Source organism: Centruroides vittatus, unplaced genomic scaffold (genome assembly GCF_030686945.1).
Source record: "Centruroides vittatus isolate TY-2023 unplaced genomic scaffold, ASM3068694v2 contig_367, whole genome shotgun sequence".
NCBI classification, from domain to species: domain Eukaryota; kingdom Metazoa; phylum Arthropoda; class Arachnida; order Scorpiones; family Buthidae; genus Centruroides; species Centruroides vittatus.
The window spans coordinates 939,648-961,995 of NW_027122190.1; the positions used below are offsets into that span (position 1 = coordinate 939,648).

At 30.7% G+C, this 22,348-nt stretch overlaps 2 protein-coding genes across 2 annotated transcripts; one reads left to right on the plus strand and one right to left on the minus strand.

The window, feature by feature from the left end:
- Nucleotides 1-805: 805 nt before the first annotated feature.
- Nucleotides 806-1,552, minus strand: LOC136975234 (uncharacterized). Its single transcript, XM_067270262.1, has one exon. It carries the CDS (start codon nt 1,550-1,552, stop codon nt 806-808), a length of 747 nt encoding a protein of 248 aa, XP_067126363.1.
- A 2,851-nt stretch (nt 1,553-4,403) lies between these two features.
- LOC136975255 (lysosomal alpha-glucosidase-like) lies at nt 4,404-21,369 on the plus strand. Its single transcript, XM_067270290.1, has 18 exons — nt 4,404-5,154; nt 7,238-7,398; nt 8,435-8,600; nt 8,691-8,787; nt 10,504-10,742; nt 12,117-12,248; nt 13,314-13,424; nt 13,509-13,625; nt 13,711-13,910; nt 13,989-14,122; nt 14,190-14,341; nt 15,066-15,214; nt 15,288-15,372; nt 18,419-18,597; nt 19,471-19,556; nt 20,194-20,243; nt 20,312-20,458; nt 20,544-21,369. The coding sequence occupies exons 1-18, from the start codon at nt 4,507-4,509 to the stop codon at nt 20,604-20,606; spliced, it is 2,916 nt and encodes a 971-aa protein (XP_067126391.1). The 5' UTR covers nt 4,404-4,506; the 3' UTR covers nt 20,607-21,369.
- Nucleotides 21,370-22,348: the final 979 nt, after the last annotated feature.

The window sequence follows — 22,348 nt, forward strand, 5'->3', positions numbered from 1 at the left end:
AATCTGACGATGGCCTATATTAGATAGGGTGAAAACATTTGTATAAAAGAATTTTAAGTTCAGCAAAATTAGCTGTGGTGAAACTGAAGTGAATTGTTTGCTGAGAAAGAGCTGGATAGATATGAAGTTATCAGTTTTGGTATTTCCTCTCCTTCTGTAAGACATCTTTTTCGATCAGCCACATATTCTAAAATGTCACAAAGTGTAATCATCGTGACTTAAACAACTACGAAATCAACTAGGATTAATATCGGATACAAATGCGAATAAAACGTTTTGACTACAGAGAGAAAAGATATTAAAAAGACAACACACAAGTAACTCTCGTACGTTGTCAAGCACGTTATACCCTTTCTGGCAACCATTTTGGTCGACTCATACGCCACCTATATTTACTGGCACAAGCGAATTATTAAAATGTCAAAAAACTACAAAATACATAATGAATACAAAAAGAGTACATGGATAAAAACAGAGAAAAATATAAAACTATGTACAAGATGGCGTGACAAGTATGAACAAGATACACAGCGAGCACAGTATACATAGGAGGAACCGACAGTAATTAGGATTACAGTAGTAAAGAACGGCAAAATTTGCCAAACGCGAAAACACATGAGAGGTAGTACAAACATAAAAGTTAAAATAGGTTACAGCGGTAAGATACAGAAGGATACCTTTTAAGAGCATGAAAACAGCAGGAGGTACTGACACTGGATGAGCGTAAACACAGCCGAGGGTTATGCAATGAAGCATGGCGAACACATACAGTTAGAGGCAGACACACTACAGAAGAAAAGTTCGTTCATGCAGTGTCACGCTCGTCATCGGTGTTGGGCGGATCCCTCGATGGGTTTAGTGCTTTCGTTGCCAACAAGAAGTCGCTAAGATTATGGTAGATGTCTTTGTTTTCGATGAGAACCTTGAGAGGGCAAAGCCAGTTGTATCCAGCATGGAGAACACTTCCAAGGAGGTTGTTTCTTTTGCTGTCAACTAGGCTACTGTTAAAAAGAAAATGTTTACTGTCTTGGACAGATGAGTTGTCACACGTGCATACATCGTCATCACGTATGCGGAAGCGTTTCAGATATGCACGAAAATTGCCATGGCCAGTGAGGAGCTGGATCATGGCAAAGAACGGTGAAAAGTGTTTCCACTCCAGACGGCGAGTTATGCTGGGAATGAAGTCAAAAGTCAGTCTACCAGTATTGCTGCTGTTCCATTCCTCTTGCCACTGTTGAATGGCAATTTGATAGTTCCAGTACTTGATCTTGGAGAAAGGAAATTTATTGTAGCAGGAGGGGAGCGAGGAGATGGCTGCAGATTTTGCAAGGTGGTTAGCTGCCTCGTTACCAATGACACCTGAGTGACCATGCATCCACTTAAGATGTATAATATGTCCGTGAGTATTGTGCGTGAGGTAACGATGAATACGTAGAATATTATCTCCTCCTTTCCCTAGGCCAGTAATGGAGCAAATTGCAGTCATGCAGTCCGAATAGATTGTGATGGATTTAGAATGTGGGAACCAGTCGGCGAAAACATGATCCATTGCCTTAGTGATGGCAAGGATCTCTGCTTAAGCTATAGAACAATGTGGGCGAAGTTTGAAGGCAGAGCGGTGAGTCTTCCCTGTCTGGTGGTCGTAGAGAACAAAAGCAGCACCCACCTTGTCATCGTCCTTGGATCCATCAGTAAAAATGGATATATCGTTGATATCATTATGGTCAGATGAGTCGCTGATGGTTGAGGGATAATCCTGGAGAATGTTTGAGGCAGTGCTCTTTAGCTCTATTCCATAGGAGAAAATGTCTTCCTTGAGGTTATTGGGTAGTTCCAAGAGAATGTCACTGTTACCAATATTGTTGATAGGGCAATCATTAAGAAAGAGGTTATTGGCCTTCCAGTTTCTTGACATCATTCTCACCTTAATGTGAATAGGGATCAGGCCAGCAATAACCAATAGAGCAGAGGTTGGAGCCGTCCGATACGCTCTGCACATTCTAAGAGCAGCAACTCTCTTGGCCTTCAGAAGTTTTCTTTGGATATACACCTTTGACGTAGCATCAGCCCAGACAGGGGCTACATATAACAGAATTGGCTCGATGGCCCCAACATAGATATTCTTGGCCGCTTTAAAGCCGATGCCCCAGGTATTTTTAGCAATGCTGGTGATGGCGTTTGATGCCTTTGTGGCCTTAGCAACCATCATATCAATTTGGTTGGTCCACTGCAGCCGTTGCTCTAGCCTGACTCCAAGGTAGGTGAATTCTCTGACCCAAGAGATACGGATACCGTCAATTTCTATACGTGGACTCCTCTGAAGCGGGTTGCTTTTAAAAAAAATTATGTAGGAGCATTTCGAATAGTTAATAAGTAGTTTAACTTTGGCACTCCAGCTCGAGATCTTGATGAGGAGGTTATTACAGAGAATAGGAAGATTATCACTGTTTTTGTCCAATACGAGGATGACCGTACCATGTAAAAGGTGATTGTTGTTATAATTGGTGCTGTTGATACTCGTAAGCAAATCATTATGTACAATGGTCCAGAGGCCAGGCCCCGCTATACAGCCCTGCGGGCAACCCACGGTAACGTCGTGGGTGTAGTTGACGTTATTAATATAAAGGCCAGCTTTCCTATCACTGATAAAGCTTTTTATGAGACCAAATAAGTTCCTTGGGCAGCGATGGATTTGGAGTTGATACAGAATAGCAGGCTACCACAGGTTATCAAAAGCCCCGCGAAAGTCAATTGAGGCAATGAGTGTGTGTTTACCCTCCGCTTTGGCTTGCTTGATATAATCGGTGATTGTTGTTAGAGCAGCTTCCGATTGTATAGCGACTGACTTAGTGCACGCACAGTTCGTCAATTTGCCGTATCCCTACCGTAAGTTTGGTCGATCCATACTTTTTTTACCGAATACGGTACGGTTAACGATTACGTTACGGAGTTTATAACTTTATAACTCGACCCTTAGTGTCGCTTGTTATCACACATTTTTTACACTTGTGTTCAGACGTATTACATATAAACATCAACAACATAGCCCGTTATATAATAAATACGCCAAACAATATGCCAAATTCTCGGACTATGTAAAGGCTATAATTAAACAGTATAATTTTCTTTGAATACACGTTAAACATAAAAGATTTGAGTATTTTTTCGACGTGAAACGCATTATCGTATTTTACATTTATTTTTATGGGAAAAATTGTTTCGCTTAACGAGCGTTTCGCATCACGAGTATGATTATGGAACGAATTATGCTCGTTAAGTGAGGTTCTACTGCAGTGTTTCCCAACCTTTTTGTGCTATGCCCCACCTAAGCCTTTCTAAAATTCTTATGCCCCCCCCAACGTTGAGGTCTTTTGGAAGGTCTCTCATTGTCGTGTTCGTTGAAGTTTTTCTTGCACTTAATTGCCACACTGTTTTATTGTAACCGCGATAAAACCCAATCCTTTCATCATAGTCTTTTGCACTTTCCAGTCATTGCCAAACGCAACCTGGAACACCACAACTCACGTCTGCCCACCTCGAGGTCTGGGCAAAGAATGCCCTTTCTCCTCTTTCACCGGCCTCAGGGCCTTGTTCATCTCTTTGTTCTCGGTGGTTCCCAGAATTGTTAATCCCACCCCAAGGGAAAAGGGTTATAAAGGGAAGTTCTAGAAGGAAAGGGAAACAAAGAACAAAGAAAATTAAAACTAACTTAAATCAATATTTACAATAAATATGGCATACAGCGGCTATACGGTTAACTTAAACTCTGGATGAGTCCATTTTCGAATTGCCCCCCTTAACAATCAAATTGCCCCTCTGTGGGGCGTGGGCCCCACGTTGGGAAACACTGTTCTACTGTATCTCATATTGTTACTATGGCAAATTAAAACAGACAATTTAGTTAGTTACGTTAGACTGATAAACTTTTCCATACAGTTTCATTGCAATTGCGTATTTTTACAAATGTAGCAATTAATTACGTTAATAGGATAATCATGTATTGTTGTAACAGTCTAACTTGCCTACCTAATAACAAAAACGTTACATGTAAAGAAATCTAAAAACAATATTGTTTTAGATTTGAACTTCTTTTCACACTTTTAGCCCACAGGGCACTAAGAGGGTCTCTTTCAATGCTCATCCATCTCGGCCATCCAGCCGTCATCACAGAGGATCAATTGGCATGGTCCGGAATTACGCATTCATGTAAGTTAAATTCAAAAGTTTATAATGTAATTAGATGAAGCTAAAATATGGCTTTAAATAGTAAATTAAGAATTAATTAGAATAGAATTTTATTATTTTTTATCGTCATCACAATTTAATGCAAAAAGAAAGTAATTGATTAGATTATATTAATTTCCGGTAGGCGGTGTTTTGTTGGTAGATGTGCATGTAAATATCACGTGGTAGGTGTGCGATCATGTGTTCGTTTCCGATAAAATAGATCGAAAGGAAGGGAATTGTAGAAAATATATTTATTTCGTTAATGCACAGCTGAATATGGACGACAAGGCGATACTTTTGGCATCTGAAAAAAATAATGTCTTTGTTCTACCTCGACAGAAATATGTCAGAAGAAGAAAATTGGGGGCTTTGCTTCTATGGTTTGTTTCCATTATATTTTTCTGTGTTCTGGCATTCATATTTTTCAACGGCTATAAGACTCGAGATATAAAAATAATCTTCTTGAAAGATGATGGTTTCGGAAAATTATCGATCAGTAAATTGAAGGAAAGTGAAAATATATTTGTTTATAAAATTACTGATATATCAGATGATGATGACGACGGTGATTACAGTTCCTCGGGAAAGAAGATAGAGCAAGCAAGTTGCACGGTTGTGCCAGATGATGAAAAGTTTGATTGTTATCCTGATACACCAGTTACTGAAGATAAATGTGTTGCTAGAGGATGTTGTTGGAAACTTGTACAGAATGGAGCTGCAAATGTCAATTTAACTTTTCCTCCCTTGAATGTGCCATATTGTTATTATCCTGCAAACTACACAGGTTATAATGTTACATTTGTCAAAAATACTAAATGGGAGATAGAAGCACGTCTTCAGAGAATTATACCATCTGGATTTCCGAATGATGTTAAAAATGTTTTGGTCAAAGTGTCAATGGAACATCATTCGCTTAGAATACAGGTAGGTTTGTTTGTACCGAAAATAGTTATGACTATATTGATGTAGAGAATAATTGAGAAAATTAATCACGTAGAGCTGTTATGAGCAGTTGTGACCCACAAAATCCTAATGTGGTCCTTGTGGCTTGGCAACATAATTTGATTTTTTGTTTTTTGCCTTGCAACCATAAGTAAGCAGATATTTGTGGTGAAGAACATTCAAACTAATCTTGATCAATAAAAAGATAGGAATAAACTTTTTATTACTAGTTTACATATCACTAGCATATATTCTTTTAGGGTAGATGTTCACCTAAGTAGCCCCAATGGCAGTATCGCTGTAATAACTTAGACCACGTGACTGTGCCAGCTTCGAGTAGCCCACTTGATTGTTCACGAAGTACTTGATGGTGTATAGTTTTAGGAGGGTGTGGGGGCTTGTTCCCACCGAGCGCTGAGGTGCGAGTGATAGTGAGCACCGAGGAATATTTCTACATGCAAAGCATGTAGGATAGTGGGTAGACTGATATGTGTTAAAAACTGATCTTTGGAGACGAATATCATGCAAAGGGTCAACAAATGGGGGTGGTGTGATTTATGTAAAAAATACGAAATAAAGCATCGATTTTGCTAAAAAAAGTAGTGAAAATGACTGGCACCCCGATAACAGAGGTGCTGCTATTGGGGCTACCTAGGTGAACATTTACCTATTTTAGTGTAGGGGTGGCAAACTTTGTCACACTAGGAACCACATATTACCTATCAGAAATACATGAGAGCTGCATCCCCTATTACAGAGGAATTCTTATCCATTTTTGTTCTGTGGACTCCTTTCTCTGTCAAGTTAAGATCACAGACACCATCTCAGAATAATGTTTTTAAATGCATAAAATAAAATTATAAAAGAAACCAGTTAAATTGAAATACATTTATTAAAATAAAACACATATGATATAGTAATAATTATAATTAAAGTTCCACTTTGAAATGGCCATAAAAGGAAAACTATTGGACAAAATGTTTTCAAACTTGGTAATAGTTTACAGGAAGTCATGGGATTTTATTTTCTGCCAAAAAAAAATAGTTCAAAAACTCACCGCCAGTAGGAAATGGCGCTGTATGCAATATTGTTAAACAAAATAAGACATGAAGACATCAGTTGAAAATCATTTCTAAAATGTGTTACAAAGTATGTTCAATGTGGCGTCCACCATTTTCTGAAAGCAAGTTAAATCGCATTACTGTGTTCTCAACAGTAGCTCTTAGCATATCAGGAGGAATTTAACTTGCTTTCAGGTAATGGTGGACGATTAAAAACAATTTCAACTGATGTCTTCGTGTCTTATTTCATTTAACAATATTGTATACAGTGCCATTCCCTGCTGGTGGTGAGTTTTTTTGAACTATTTTTTTTTGGTAGAAAATAAAATCCCATGACTTCCTATAAACTATTACCAAGTTTGAAAACATTCTTCTGTCCAGTAGTTTTCCTTTTTATGGCCATTTCAAAGTGAAACTTTAATTATAATGACCCTGTATATACTTTTTTCTTAACACAATAATTAACAATTTCATACAATTAAGATAATAAGTTGATTTTTACCCTTTCAAGCCCAATGACCTTTGAAAACTTTCTATGGACATCTTAGGAGTCTGTGAATACCTGGTTAAGAACCACTGCTCTATTGGAATGATAGTTTTATATTATATGTAGTTAAAATACTATAACTATCACTGTTCTGTGGTAAATGTCAGTTACTGCAAATATTTGGTTATGAAAACATTTGTTTTTTTTTATTGCTTAGCTATACTTTGCACCAGTTATTGGTTATAGTCTTATTTTATTGTTATCCCAGTGTGGTAGGCAGATGTTAATTATATTAATGCATATAAATTAATTTTATTATGCAATATACATTAGTTTTTTAAAGTTTATTTGGGAAGTTCAAAATAAAGATTTGTTGAATGGGATTGATTATTATTTCGATGTTGTATTTGAATTATATTAAAGGAGATGAAAGATTTAGAAATTCATTGTTTTTGAAACGAAATCTGAAAATTTGTTTGTATTTATATTAATTTTTATATATTTTATATATTTCCAGATAATTGATCCTAATAAGAAACGCTATGAAGTTCCGTTGGAAAAGATATTCCAACGCAAACTGTTTCGTAGAGATGAATCACTGGTAGATATGCTATATGACGTAGAGTTAAATAAAAATGGTGACTTGAAAGTGAAAAGAATAAAAACTAATGAAACTATGTAAATATACAGTATCTATCCATATATTTTCATTTTATATATATGTTACAATCAATGACATGAGTATAAGAAATCATCTCAATAGATAGTCATCTACACATTGTGTTAAGTAAGGACGTGGATGGATGGAGCAGGGATGTCAGTCACTGCTCTAGTAGGTGGTATTGGCAATGCTTTAAAACAACAACAATGCTCAGTGCTGCTTGGTTAATGATGTGAGCTGTCATGGCAGTTGTTGCACTCAATGTAATGTATACCCTTTTCTCTCTTCTGCATATTTTTCTTTACAACTGAATGAAAAGTAGTTCAGTCTGTTTTGACAACTGTCAAATTAAGTTAGGGCTACAACCTTATTTTGGATTTTATTTTAGTAACAAAAAGTAGATTTTATTTATCACATAGGCCTATACCTTCTTATCCAGGAGGTAGAAAAGTAATATAGGTCCTATATTAAAGTTTATGATTATTTAGCCTGATTATTAATTCATTTATAACTGTTGGGATCCAGGCAGTTTCCAAAAAGTAAATATGAATTGTATGATTGTCTTATAAAATTAATGTCCTTAAACATAGGTGTGTGCTGCTTTAGAACAAAATGAACCAAAAAAATTAATTTATTAGATTGTTATTCAGCAATGAGCAATGATTGGCTGCCATTCATATCAAAGCCTGAGCATTATCAATATACCTTCTTAAAAAGGATATGATGTTTGGTGAAAGAGGTGAATATTTAATGTGTTTGGACAATGATATGAACTTTGATCAAAGACATCATTGTTTTGTTACTTTGGTTGTTCACTTAAATAGACATTCTTGTCATTTTATATTTCACATCATTGGCTGTAACATGTATGTTTTAAAATAAATACATTTGTTTTGTAAAATGTAATATTTAAATTTAATAATAGTTTAGCATTTAGATGGATGTTTTAATGTTGGTAAAATTATAAGTGAATTTTTTGAAGCATTAAATTTTTTAATTGAAGTTTACATTCAGACGTAAAATATTTGTAAATATGGACTTTATTTGCTTTAGATTTCATACCGATTTGAGACGACTGGTATTTTCGGATCAATTTCTGCAATTGTCTAGTCGATTGCCATCTCCTTATGTTTATGGCTTAGGACAACATAAGGCACCATTACAGCGGAATGTCTCTTGGCAGCGATTCACATTTTTCAATCGTGATAGATCACCTACGGTAAATGGTTTAATATCAAATGTAGACTAGATGTGTATATGTGTTTATGCATATTGAATGAAGTATTAAAATACTATTTTATTTGTATAGCCGAATATGAATCTGTATGGAAGTCACCCATTTTACTTATGTTTAGACAGCGGTAAATGGAGTCATGGAGTGTTTTTATTAAACAGTAATGCTATGGGTATGTTTTTATCTTATAACATTCATATTAAGTAATTATTATACTGTATTAACTTTTTTTGTTTAATTTATTTATATATAGAAAACTTTCTTGATATGATAACTCACAATAAATAGGAAATATGTTCTTTTTTATACATATTTTCATATGTTTTGAGTTCAGCGTTTACTATTCTCTTGAGATATATTACACTGCTGGCCATTAAAATTGCTATACCATGAAGGTGGCACACAACGAATGGAAAATTTGTGTGAAAGGTACAACGTGCTGAGGTCTCTGTACCTCAAGACTACTTGTCACTTTAATCATGTGTTCTCCATTAAATTACACATGATTTTGCCATTTGCTTTCCTTCCTGGTGTACCAATTTTAATGGCCAGCAGTGCAAATGAATATCACTATAATTATTTTATAATTTACACATATTAAAACACCAACCTCAATCTGCATTCTCTTAAGCAAGAGGACATTTAAAGAATAAAAAAAGTTGTTTAATTAGCTTATATAGCTATAATTTACAAAAATATATTCTATTATGAGAAGCATAATTTGTGATTTAGTTAAAATAATATTTTGATAAATTTTATTAATACTTTTACTTGTACAAATGACAGTTTTTTGTGCTTGCTTTTTCGGTAATGTGGACTTGCCCTAGAATTTTGATAATCAATAATCTTGATGTGATTAACCTGATGCAAGGTATTATCAGCAAGAACCAAATCTCCAAGTCTATAGGTTAAAATGAGTTAAATAAATATTTTGCACTGGTTTTAATAAATTAATGTATAACTTACAGTTGCTGATGTTGCAATAGAGTAGATGTATTAGAAATTAAGGATTTTACATCTGTTTTAATCTATAAATTAGGAAAAAAATATGTAACTTGTTTATGATATTTATATGCAATATTTTGTCACTAGATTTAATTTAATTCTAATTAATGCATTCAATAGAGATAGAGAGGATTGTCTCTCATATTCCGAGCAGGGAGGTTTTTAATGCAGATCCTATTCCTTGCTAGCATTTACAATTTTTTTATCAAACTCATTTCTATAACCAAAATTAAGCTGTGTATTTAAAGCTACATTAAACAAATGTAATAATAAATTTTGGACTAACCTAGTTTTAGTTAATTGATAGGAAAGTCATATATGAAACTATTTTAATGTAATTATTGAACTCAATACAGAATCGGAATTGAAACATTTGACATTTATTACATGCCATTAATTAGTTATGACGTTATCACATTTACAGGGATATTTTTAAAAATTAATAGAAATTTTGTCAATTTAATTAAAGAATTATATTTGAAATAAAAGTTTTGATTTCTTATCATTTTGTCAGTTATCAATTATATTGCAAGATTTCCTGAGAAAATGCAATAGTATTTGACTTTTAATCTTCAATATTTATCAAAATGTATATAAACATATTGTTATAAGTGATAATTATTTTGATGTTATCGCTGTTAAAAAAGATCATGTCTGTTTTCTTTACTTAAAAAACTGATTAAATTATATGATATGTAAACTTTTCTATACCTATATTTATTTGAAATTTTAAAATTGGTTACCACATTATAATATCAATGCAATAATTCTGTTATCATAATAATAAATGAATTTAAAATAATATCTTATACAAATTTGACTTAAACATGTTTATGTAAATATTAAGTACAAACTTTTAATAAATTAATATATTTTATTATAGACGTTATTCTACAACCAACTCCCGCAGTTACGTTTCGTTCAATTGGGGGAATATTGGACTTTTTCGTCTTCCTCGGACCGTATCCGGACGGTGTCATAATGCAGTTTACAAAAGTCATTGGCACTACTTTTATGCCGCCTTATTGGAGTTTAGGATTTCATCTTTGCAGATATGGCTATAATACTTTAAACAGAACAAAACAAATTTGGAAACAAAATAGAGATGCTAAGATTCCATTTGTAAGTTTGAAAATTATTATCTGTTTGAATTATTGTCATTTGAAATAAGTTTTAAGTTTGTTTTTACAACTGGAAGATCTGCCAAATTATCACACTATAATTAAAGTATTGGGTGCAGAGTTGTTTATTTGCTTTCGCAATTATAAAAAGTATGATAATTGTTCTAAGCTCTTACATCAGAAATGTTTAATTTAGGTTATCATTGAATACAAAACACCAATTTATGAAACATATTATCATCAAAAGTATATTGAACTTGAACAATTTTATTTAATTATCTCTTATAACCTCTTCATTTAAATATGTATTTAAACAATAAAATATTGCACAATTTAAAGAAAAAAATTACTTTATTAGACAATTTAATTAAATAAAACATTAATTAACAAATATAAGTAGTGATTATGGATAGTTCCTCATTATATTGCTCATTTGGATACAATGTACCAGTACTTGTTTGGGTTTTCTAAATGTAAAAGCAAACAGTTTTTTTTTTAAAAATTGGTTATTATTGATTTTCTACTGGCAATGAAATATTACTTTATTCCAATCACTGACTTTGTATGAAATACAACACACAAAGAAGCAAGTTGGCATTGAGATTGAAAGTAGACAAAACAGGAGAATAGATGCATCAGTTTTATTGCACCATCTGATAAATTTCTCATTTTGTTTCTCTCCCACATGCTGAATGTAATGAGGGGGCTACTCAATTATTAGAGAGCAAATGACAACATGTAATTTTTTATGGGAGCTAAATTCTTTTGATCTGTTGAAACAAAAATATAACAAAAATAATCTGAAATGCGAACAAGAAAATCCATAATTATAAACGCTACCATTTATAACATTTAAAGAATATTCATGAAAGACTATTGGAATTAAAATATAATTCTAAAAATGATGACTTAATCTGATCATCTTAATGTTATGCTTCATTCAACAGTGGTGGATCCAAGTAATTGGCTCTAGGGGATGAATGTTTTCCATTTTAAGAACATTTTGAACTTCAAAATGTTCTTAAAATAGTTTATCTGACTGTCCATAGTATAATTTTTTTGCACATGTTAATGAAAGGTACTTATTAATTATTCAAATACTTATAATTTTTGAGTTAGCCCCCCCATTTGTTACTTCCAGATCTACTACTGGCATCCAGCAATATTATTTCTTTTAATATTTGAATACTTTCTGTTAATATATTTGTAGTCAGATATAATAGCAAAGTCAAAAATGAAAAAAAAACCCTAAAGCGACAGAACTAATTTAGTTTTAAAATTGATTATTCATATAATTAAGCAATTTATAATAATTTATCTTAAATGAGTAAACAGAACTTTATTTAGATAATTTATTTTATTATTTTCATTTTAGGATGTACAGTGGAATGATATTGATTATATGGTTAGACACAATGATTTTACTTACGACAAGACTAGATTTGCAGGATTACCGGAATTTGTCGACGAATTACATTCAGTAGGAATGCATTATATTCCAATGATTGTAAGTATTTTATGTTTAATAATTTTATTTAATAGTATGTAATGAACAATTTAACCAATAAAAACATTATTAGCAAATCAGTTCCATCATGATTAAATAAATTAATTGCCTTTTTCAATTATGCCTTACAGCAAGTTGCTTTTGTAGGGTACTACTAAATCATTAACATAATCCATAAATAATGAATTCTATTTAGTTTTTGCTTATTTGAGTCATAAAAAAATACTTTTACCTACAGTACTAACTGATTTTGGACTAGTTGTCTATCTTCAGAATCAAAACAAATATGTTCTATTTGAGTGTTCTAATGCTATATAAGATGGAATTTTTTGAGCCTGTGCAATATTAATGCAAAGGATTCTGAAGATGTAGAATTTATTATAAAATTTATTACTAAAGTTGGAACTATTCTGTAAATTAAGTCACGCTGACCTTGTATATGTTTCTGGCACAATTGTTGTAAAAACAAAAATGTAAACATGTTTGGTCATGTGACATATAAAGAGAATGAATTTTAAAGCATATATTCCAGAATGATGATTTGAAAATGTTCCAGAAACCATAAGTTTGGTTTACAAAGAAGATAAAAGTCTTCTAAAGCCTAATGTCAGCCCTAATGAGGCCAAAAATGTTTGCAGTTTTGTTTTTATAACGATTTCTGTGTTTAAATGTATGCAAAATTAGAATGAATTAATTTATTCTGTAAATATAAGAAATTTAAATATATCAACAGCATATGATGATACTGTTATTTAGTGCCAGTTTATTAAAACTGATTAATTAAATATGTAATATAAAATTACTTTTGAATTACATATGCTAATTTAAATTCAGAGAATATATCTCTGAGTATTAAGATGAAAATTTTGTTAATGAAGAAGCACGATTTAAAGAAGAATAAAGTTGAATATTTTAAAACAAAATTCAGTATTATCATATGCAGTCAGTATAAAATATAGAATTATAAAAACTTCAATGTAAGATTCTAGAAAAATAATTTTCTGTATATTTTATTATTATAATTTATTACATTATTCAAATATTTACCATACTTTTCCTTATTAGGATCCTGGTATTAGCGGTTCTGAGAAACCGGGCACTTATCCTCCATACGATGATGGGATCAAGATGGATATATTTGTTAAAAATAGTTCTGGGCAAATATTCATTGGCAAGGTATATGTTTTCAACTTTTGATTTAAATTAACTAATAATAATCTTGTAATTTTATTTAAATATTAATTAAATTGTACATTTTAGGTTTGGAATAGTGTATCTACTGTTTTTCCTGATTTTACAAACCCTAAAGCTATAGATTATTGGACTAAACAATTCCAATATTATCATGATCAAGTTAAATTTGATGGTGCTTGGATTGTAAGTTTTGTATTAATACTGATAATACATTTGCTGTGTCATCACTTATTAAAATTGCTTTAATCTATTTAAATTTGTTAATTAGGATATGAATGAACCATCTAATTTTTATAATGGTCAGAAAGATGGATGCCCAACTTCAAGATTTGAAAATCCACCTTATGTTCCTGGTGGAATGGAGCCTTTATGTACTAGAACATTATGTATGACATGTCAACAGAATGCTTCAATACATTATAATGTCCACAATTTATATGGATTTTATGAAGCTATTGCTACAAACAAGTAAAAGTTTTTAATGTTAAATCTATTTTATTAAGTAATTGCTTATAAATAATAATATAATTTTATCAATGCATTTAGAGCCTTAAAAACAATAAGGAAGAAACGTCCATTCATCATTTCACGTTCTACATTTTCTGGTTCAGGATATTTTACGGGAAATTGGGATGGAGACATCTTCTCTAATTGGGATAATATGAGATGGACAATACCATGTAACCATATTTTTTTTAGATTGAATAAGTATTTTGAAATCATTTTATATAAAATTTCAAATTTCAGCTATTTTGAATTACAATATGTTTGGAATTCCAATGGTTGGTGCAGACATTTGTGGTTTTAATGGAAATACTACCGAAGAACTGTGTGCCAGATGGTCAGCTTTGGGAGCATTTTATCCATTTTCAAGAAATCATAACACTGATGATGCAATAGTTAGTATATGAGATAATCAAAAAGTTTTTGTTCAAGGGCTAAAGGGCCTGGTAAATTTGTTCCATGTAAAATTGCCATTGGTGTTAAAGATATTGACCCGTTGATGAACGAGGTTAACAATGCCTGTCTGGTAGAAGTAGTTTGGCTTCTTCATTAAAAAGTTCAATAAAATTCTCTTCATGTCTTCATCTGATTGGTCTTCTGAAAAAATAACTGTTCCAAAGACATGAAAATTGCATGGAGAGATCTGGACTGTATATTGGGTATTCTAGGGCCTACCATTTAAGGATGTCCAACTTGTGCTTGATAATATTGTCAACAAGAGGATGCATATTGTCACAGAACTTTGCATACCATTCCACAATTGTGGTTTGGGCAGGCATACATCTCTATATATCTTCACTATTCTATGATGAATGTCTACCAGTCCTGCAACCAAAAACAGGACAATGGTACATTGATCTGATTTGCACCTATTGGTAACCATGATACCATCAATATGTGTACCACACATTCTATATATAATTCTGATTGCAACAAATACCTTACTAAACCGATGGCTATATCTCTGGCTTTATATCAGCTTACTCTGAACACGACAGATCATATGTGTGACTGCATGACTGTCGAACAAAAACTTCTTGATCATTATATCATTTTGAAAATAAAAATTTATCTTAAATTATTAACATAACTAACAAAAATAGTTTATGCAATTTACAGGATCAAGATCCCGTTTCTATGGGTCCCAAAGTAGTCAGTGCAGCCAAAAAAGCTTTAACAATACGATATTATCTACTACCTTATTTGTACACATTATTTTTTAAAAGTCACCTTCATGGTTTTACTGTTGCAAGACCTTTATTCTTTGAGTGAAGTATTGTTGTATATTTTTTAACTTTCTAATTTTATTTATTATCAATATTAACAATTTTGTATTTCCAGATATCTTCATGATAAAAATACTTATGGCATAGACACTCAGTTTTTATGGGGAAAATCTTTAATGATAATACCAACTTTAGAATCGGTAGGAATGAGTAATTATTATACCATGTATTACATAAATATAATATTACTTTTAGAGTATCATACAGTATAATGATGCTTTAATTTTAGATAAATGTCTTCATTAACTATGGTAATACTATGTGAAATTCTTAAACATTATTTTGACTCATTTCTATATATCATGTATAAACAGCACAATGTTACCAATTGTGCTGTTTGTACCATTGTACAATTGTACCATTGTAAATTATTGTAATTATGTTAACTATTATCTGAGATTACTGTAATATGCATTAAAATATTGGAAAACTGTTTAAGTCACATTGCAATTTCTCAATGTGCACATCTCGTATCACATTGCACACATCTAACCAATATTCAGATTCTTCCTATACTTGCTATGGGTATATCTGTTGTTACTCTTACCACAGCAATCACAATTCTACAGCTCCTGCAGATGACTCATGTTGTACGACGACAAATAATTCTGACTTTGCAAACTGCAGAATATAATGCCTTCTTTGTTGTGGTGTTTCCATTTAAGTTTATGGTTCTTCCTGGAGCAACATATTTGAATGCAGATAGGAGATGAAAGTCAGATGGCTACATTACAAATTCTTGAGTAGTAATTAGCATAATTACAGTAATTTACAATGACCTTGTATTATTTAAAAGTAAAGAAATGTAAAATATTAAAAAAAAATTCTAAAAATTAATCTAAAGTAAAGTTTTACACACAAATTTTTAAATAAGAATATTATGTACATTAAAGCCTTACCTGAAATATGAATTTAATTAGTATAGGGCAGGCTTGAATGTAAAATTATTTAAGAATGTTTCATATTATTTGGATTTCATTTTTATTTTATATTGGATCAGAATTTTTATAAACAAATGATGAATGTTCCAATAAGCTCTCTAATCTTAGAAGATCTAGCATAATAGTAGTTAAATGAGTAGAGAGAGTATTCAATTGTGGCTAAATATAAAATAAGATTATTATGTAGGTAAATAGACAATTTATTTGTGTGGAAAGATGGGCAAGAAATAAACGTAGATGATACATTTATTTTTGCCTCTTATTCCTGGCCTATAAATATAGGATTAAGATTAGATGCATAGCTGCATTCCATGGTTTTTCAACTAAGGTCATTGAGGGATTAATTATAACACATTTTGATTAAACCAGAGATAGTAAATCTTTATTTATAGAACAGTAGCTGTCACAGGCAAATAACTTGCATCTATTATTATGCCATACATAAATGACACAAAAACACATTTGTCTTATTTATGTACGGAGCTGGAGTAATAATGTGAGTTTTGTCAGATATTTGTCTTCTGATATGAAAATGTTGAAATCCGATAAGGATAGAATGAGAGAGATGGATGAAGTTGGTGTATATATATGATTATCCCAAAAACTATGTAAATCATTTTGTTTTTCTGAAGTATCTTTTGAGACGTATTTAAATACTGGACTATTTTATTCATTTATTTTTTATTGGAAGTTTGCATTTGGGTTGTATTGGACTTGTAAGAAAAGGAAATGAAAGAGGATAAAATGTAGCAGAGCTCTCTCAGTACTCTTTTAAAGTTAACTTTTAGATGTGAATACAATAACAAGGTCAAAGGGGTTTTAAATTACTCTATTGAAATGCTGAAAAGGAGTTTGTTGAAAAAGATGAACTGAAAATGCAAAGATAATTCTTCCTGAAATTCAAGTATAAAATTCTGATGAATAAAGGATTTAGTAATCCAGATGCATTAGAATATTTGAAGTTTTACTACATAGGCTCTAACATTTGATAAGCAGGAGAATGAGAGAGTATTATAATCCATTAGTGAGAACAATAATTTAGTAGGAACTTCCATAGTCTGATGCACTTTAGAACAAGGTATTAAAGTAATATTGGAGTGCACACTTTATCATCAAAATTAGGAAAGGTTGTTAGGTGATTAAAGCAACATTACAATAGCAATATACATCGAAATATGATGATGTAATTAATGCACATACTTTCATAACTAGTTGCCAATTTTTGCTTAGAGGTTTAATTAACCATATTTAAAAATGCGTGTAAAACTTTATTTTAATTTTATAAAATGTTTTAATTCTATTCTACATTTGTTTACTTTTAAATAATTTATTAACATGTTTTATTTATATAAGGTGAGAACCAAATTGTTCTATTTACATTATTTTCATCTTTCTGTTTTTTACTGTAATTTGTTAACTGAGTTTTGTTATTTTTTGAGCATTAAGGGCCTGAAAGTTAGTTTTTTGTTCTCTCTGCAAAAGAGATGGCAAAACTTTAAACTTCAAAATGTTCTGTAAAATTGTCTCTGAGTCCGATAAAACTTCTGGTTCTCACCCCACTATATATTAAATTTAACGTAAGCTATTATTTGAATCTATAATATTCTAAACTGCATTTAATTTACAAGAATTCTGTGTAACTGAAGTTGGTGTGAAAAGGCTGAAAACATTTTTATGTACAGATTGAAACATTACTAATCTGGCATCATTCTGACCTGATGGGTGCAGGATTACTGATGGTTAAATTAGAATACACTTAACACAGCAGCTAACCACTATACAGCTACCAAACACATCCTACTTATAAAATACTCTGTAAATCAATAAAAGCTGGTTAATATACCAAAAACAAATATTAAATGAAAATTCTTGTCAAATTATTGTGCATTTTGTCATTAATATACTTCTAGCTACATTGAGCACTCCCATAAATAGCAGTGGGTTGGTACGGTGACCCAGGGAACTTGAAACTACACTAGCCAAAATTGGTGCCAAACTAGTGATGGTCGACCTGTATAATAAATATTCGGCTGCCATAAAAAGTAGTATAGATGTTAATTTTATACAATATGGTGCCAAGAATTTGAATATATACATACATATATATATATATATATATATATATATATATATTTAAACACAAAAGATAGATTTATATATAATATTTTTTGTTTATAGATATTAAGATTTTTGTCATATTGATTTATATGACAGAAAAACTTGATATTTTTGTTTTTTATTTTAGAATGTGTCTACAGTAACTGCATACATCCCAAATGACACATGGTTTGACTTTTATACCTACAAAAGACTGAACAGTGGTGTTAATAATACTTTTGATGCACCTATTGATAAAATCAATTTGGCATTAAAAGCTGGAGGAGTAATTCCCACTCAAATTCCCAATGTTACAACTACTGCTAGGTAAGTGTATATTATGAAAATTTGATCACATATACTTACATATTGTTCAGTATTAACAGTGTTGATGTAAAGAGGAACTAATGATATAAATTTTTTATATTTTATATGATAGTTAAAAGAATAAATTTTATTTACATATTAAAAAACCACATTTTCCATTAATAAATGATATTTATGTGAAATTTTAATTAATAAGAAAGGATTTAATAAATAAATAAGAATATTATTTACTTTTTAAGTATATACATTGAATATTCTTTTTAGTTCAATATTATCCTGAGTCTATAGTAAATAATCATTATCAATTTAGAGTTTTTCATAATGCATATCAGAGCAATAACAAGATAGTAAAATCATGGGATTGAGTATCTATTGAAAATACTACAAACCTTTTCATTTGACCATCAATATTTTTTATTTATTTTATTTTATTTAGTACAGGCCAAGCAGGTGGGGTATTACAAAAATCCAAGAACAGTAAATCAATATGCAATACTAATACATCAATATGTATACAAAACATGTCTTAGGCTTTCTGATCCAGTTTACAAAAATTAGCATTCAGTCAATTATGGCACACACCAAAAGGAAAAATAAAAATAGCTCTTCTGGTTAGCTGTGAGCACCCAATAAAAAAGTAAATCAAAACTTTTAATACAGCTACTTGGTAAAAATCTAGCAACAAGATGATTAAACTTATGCAGTATCAAGCATAAATTATGAATTATGAGAGTTAATTTAACGCAAAAAAATTTTTTATTCAAATGTGATCAAATGAAAAAGTTTACTTGCAGTTTTTGAAGTAATATTTCTTCATAAATTGCTTCATATTTGTACAAAATGAAATTTTGTACTTTCTTCTCCTCTATATAGTCGTTTGAATCCTTTTGGATTATTAGTAATTTTGGATGTGGTTGGTGCCGAAGGTGAATTATTTTGGGACGATGGAGACAGTTTAGGTAAGAAAATTATTTATCTATTATTTAAAAGTAATAAATTTAAATTAATTTAATTTAAAACAAATGTTTAATTTACTTTATTACAATGATTCTGAAATGTTGATTTTGAAATTGCACTTTTATGTAGAGAATTTGGCTTTTCAGTAATTTCTGATTAATTATATTTCCATAATGTACTGTTCAGGAAGAAAGTTACTATCAGTCAAGGAAACGTTTATATCAAAACAACTTGTTATAAAATATTTAATAAATATTTTTCTTTAAATACTTTTTGTACCATTTTGATTTATAATTACATTTAAAAGAATTCATGCATAAAAAAATCATTATTTTTTACTGTATTTGTTATTTATGTTAGGTTTTTGAACTGTGTTTTGGCCATTAACATTCTTATTGAGTGACCCTTTTAATGCAATGATAATGATATTACTTGAATGTATCTATATTTTTGTTGTTATTCCAGACAATTAAAAATAATTAACTGATTTAAGTGTATTTATCAGTTTGTGTTATTCTCCATTTTTAAATTACTAATTAATTTGAATGTTTTTAATATCATTATTTTTCAATTATTTGTTTATATGCTTAAAAATTGAACTAAAACTTTTTTGAATTATATTATTTTTATTTCCAACAGATTCCGTAGAACAAAAACAGTACACTCATGTAGCATTTTACTGCTACAATGTAAGTCACTTTATAAAATACTAATTTTTTAATTATAAAATAATATAATTTATTTATAAATTTTTCAGAATTATCTTACAACAAGAACAATATTGCATGGTTATGCCAATACGCCAGTATTAAATAACGTCACGGTAATTAATTGCGAATCGAAACCGTCTTCGGTTACCGTCAACGGCAAACCCATTACGTTCGATTACGAAGCCGATCGAAAAGTACGTGCCTTTTTTTATTATACATTAACATTATATATTATAAAAACATTTACTAAAATAATACATTGATTTTATTCATGTTTAGGTACTGTATTTGGACAATTTAAATCTTAATTTCACGCAAAACAATTATATCCACTGGAAGTAGAACTGTATCATTTTCTGATTGAACGTAAATTTTATGATTAGTATAAGCATAATCTTTAAATTAAAGATTATTATTTAGTGAATGGTTAATTAACTATTTTATGATTAATTTTTATTGTCATTAAATATTTAATGATTTTGCAAGTGTCTGTGATATTAAAAAATGGTAATTTTATGAGTAGATCTTATGTTTAGAAAATAGAATGTTTTTGCACAGTTCTGCTCTAAGAAAACTTTGATTTGATGTTAAATTTGATTGAAAATTGTTAATTGTATACAATTTTAAGATTTATCAATATTCAGGAGTATTTTTAATGTGTATATTATCAGTTACCACATTTTGCCATGCTTCTGTAATTAAGGTTTCTGCATTATTGTCACTTAATAATAGGAAGATTATTTATTTCTTGCAATTATTGCACTGGCAAATTACTAGATCCTAGAATATTTTTTTTTACACTATTGATTATAATTTTACCAAAATAATTTTTCTTAAAATCCATTGTAAAAATAAAGACCAAATTTTGTTTCACGTAAAATGTTTTTCAGTTTATATCTTGCAGGGATTTTTTTTCAAATGAAGAATAATTTTTGTTCCTATTTTTATATAAAGTATTGAGGATAAAAAAATAATAATAATGTAAAAATTGGTAAATATAAAATGAAATTATTGTAACTTTTTATCATATTATTGTAAGATATGAAAGTAAAATTTAAACAAAGTGTATTTTTCTTCCTAGATAATAAAATTTTATTGGCATACAGCTTGTTATAATTAATGTATAAAATAAAAACCTGTCCGAAGTGGAACCTGAATAAAACGGAAACCTGCGTATGCGGGAAAAAATATTCGGTACCCTACGATTGCAATTTACACAAGTTTTTACCGTATCTTTCATTATTGTTAATAAAAATAGTGTAGGAAATTAACGCTATACAATACATAAAGTCAGTTTAGAAGATATGTGCTGTTATTTTCCAATGATAATGTCCGTGGCTTGATTGCATTGGTAAAAGTTTTAATGTGCCCTTTCGAGGTGCCCAATTTCAACTCCCAATCGGATCTTTGGGAATTTTCATACACTGTTTTTATCAGATTCCAGGCCTTGGCCCTCACCCTGTTGTGGGTCTAGTGAAATCCATAATTATGAGAAAAGAAAGATTACATGTTAGGCGTGATCCGCTATTGAATACTACTAACATCATTAAGAGAGAGTCTACAATTTGGCGACAAAGTGTGACAGGGAGGAGTAAAGAGCGAAAAACGACTTAAAATTGGTAAATTATATTTGAATGACACCTTACATCTAAACAGAAGTGGTGGTATGTAGAGTCAAACGAGAATCGCGCTATCACGTGTCTCAGTACATTTTAGTAATTAAATCCTCATATTTTTAATTATTGACAATATAACTGTGTTTTAATAAACACGTTAAATATAAATATACTGTGCGCGAATCTCACGAAATGTTTTTTTTTTTTTTTTTTTTTTCACGAGAATTATATTAGAAGATGTGGCAACACTAAACCGTAGCCAATCGGAATGTCATTTGCTTATAATTGAGCCAATAAGATGTAGCGAAAAGTGACGTCACTATCAAACATGGCAGCTAAGAAGGAATTTCGAATTTGCAATGCAGATGGACAGAACCCTTCACGAATTGTTTTAATAATAATTATCAGGATACCTGAAGTGAAAATACGTTACGGAGGAATTTCCTTTCTGTAGTAAGGTAAGAAACA

Bases quoted from the DNA above. Each gene is read 5' to 3' on its own strand.
- LOC136975234 (XM_067270262.1), bottom strand. From the start codon at position 1,552: ATGGATCATGTTTTCGCCGACTGGTTCCCACATTCTAAATCCATCACA.
- LOC136975255 (XM_067270290.1), top strand. From the start codon at position 4,507: ATGGACGACAAGGCGATACTTTTGGCATCTGAAAAAAATAATGTCTTT. The intron at 8,788-10,503 runs GTATGTTTTTAT...ATTTTATTATAG, and splicing joins ATTAAACAGTAATGCTATGG to ACGTTATTCTACAACCAACT. The intron at 13,626-13,710 runs GTAAGTTTTGTA...TTTGTTAATTAG, and splicing joins AATTTGATGGTGCTTGGATT to GATATGAATGAACCATCTAA.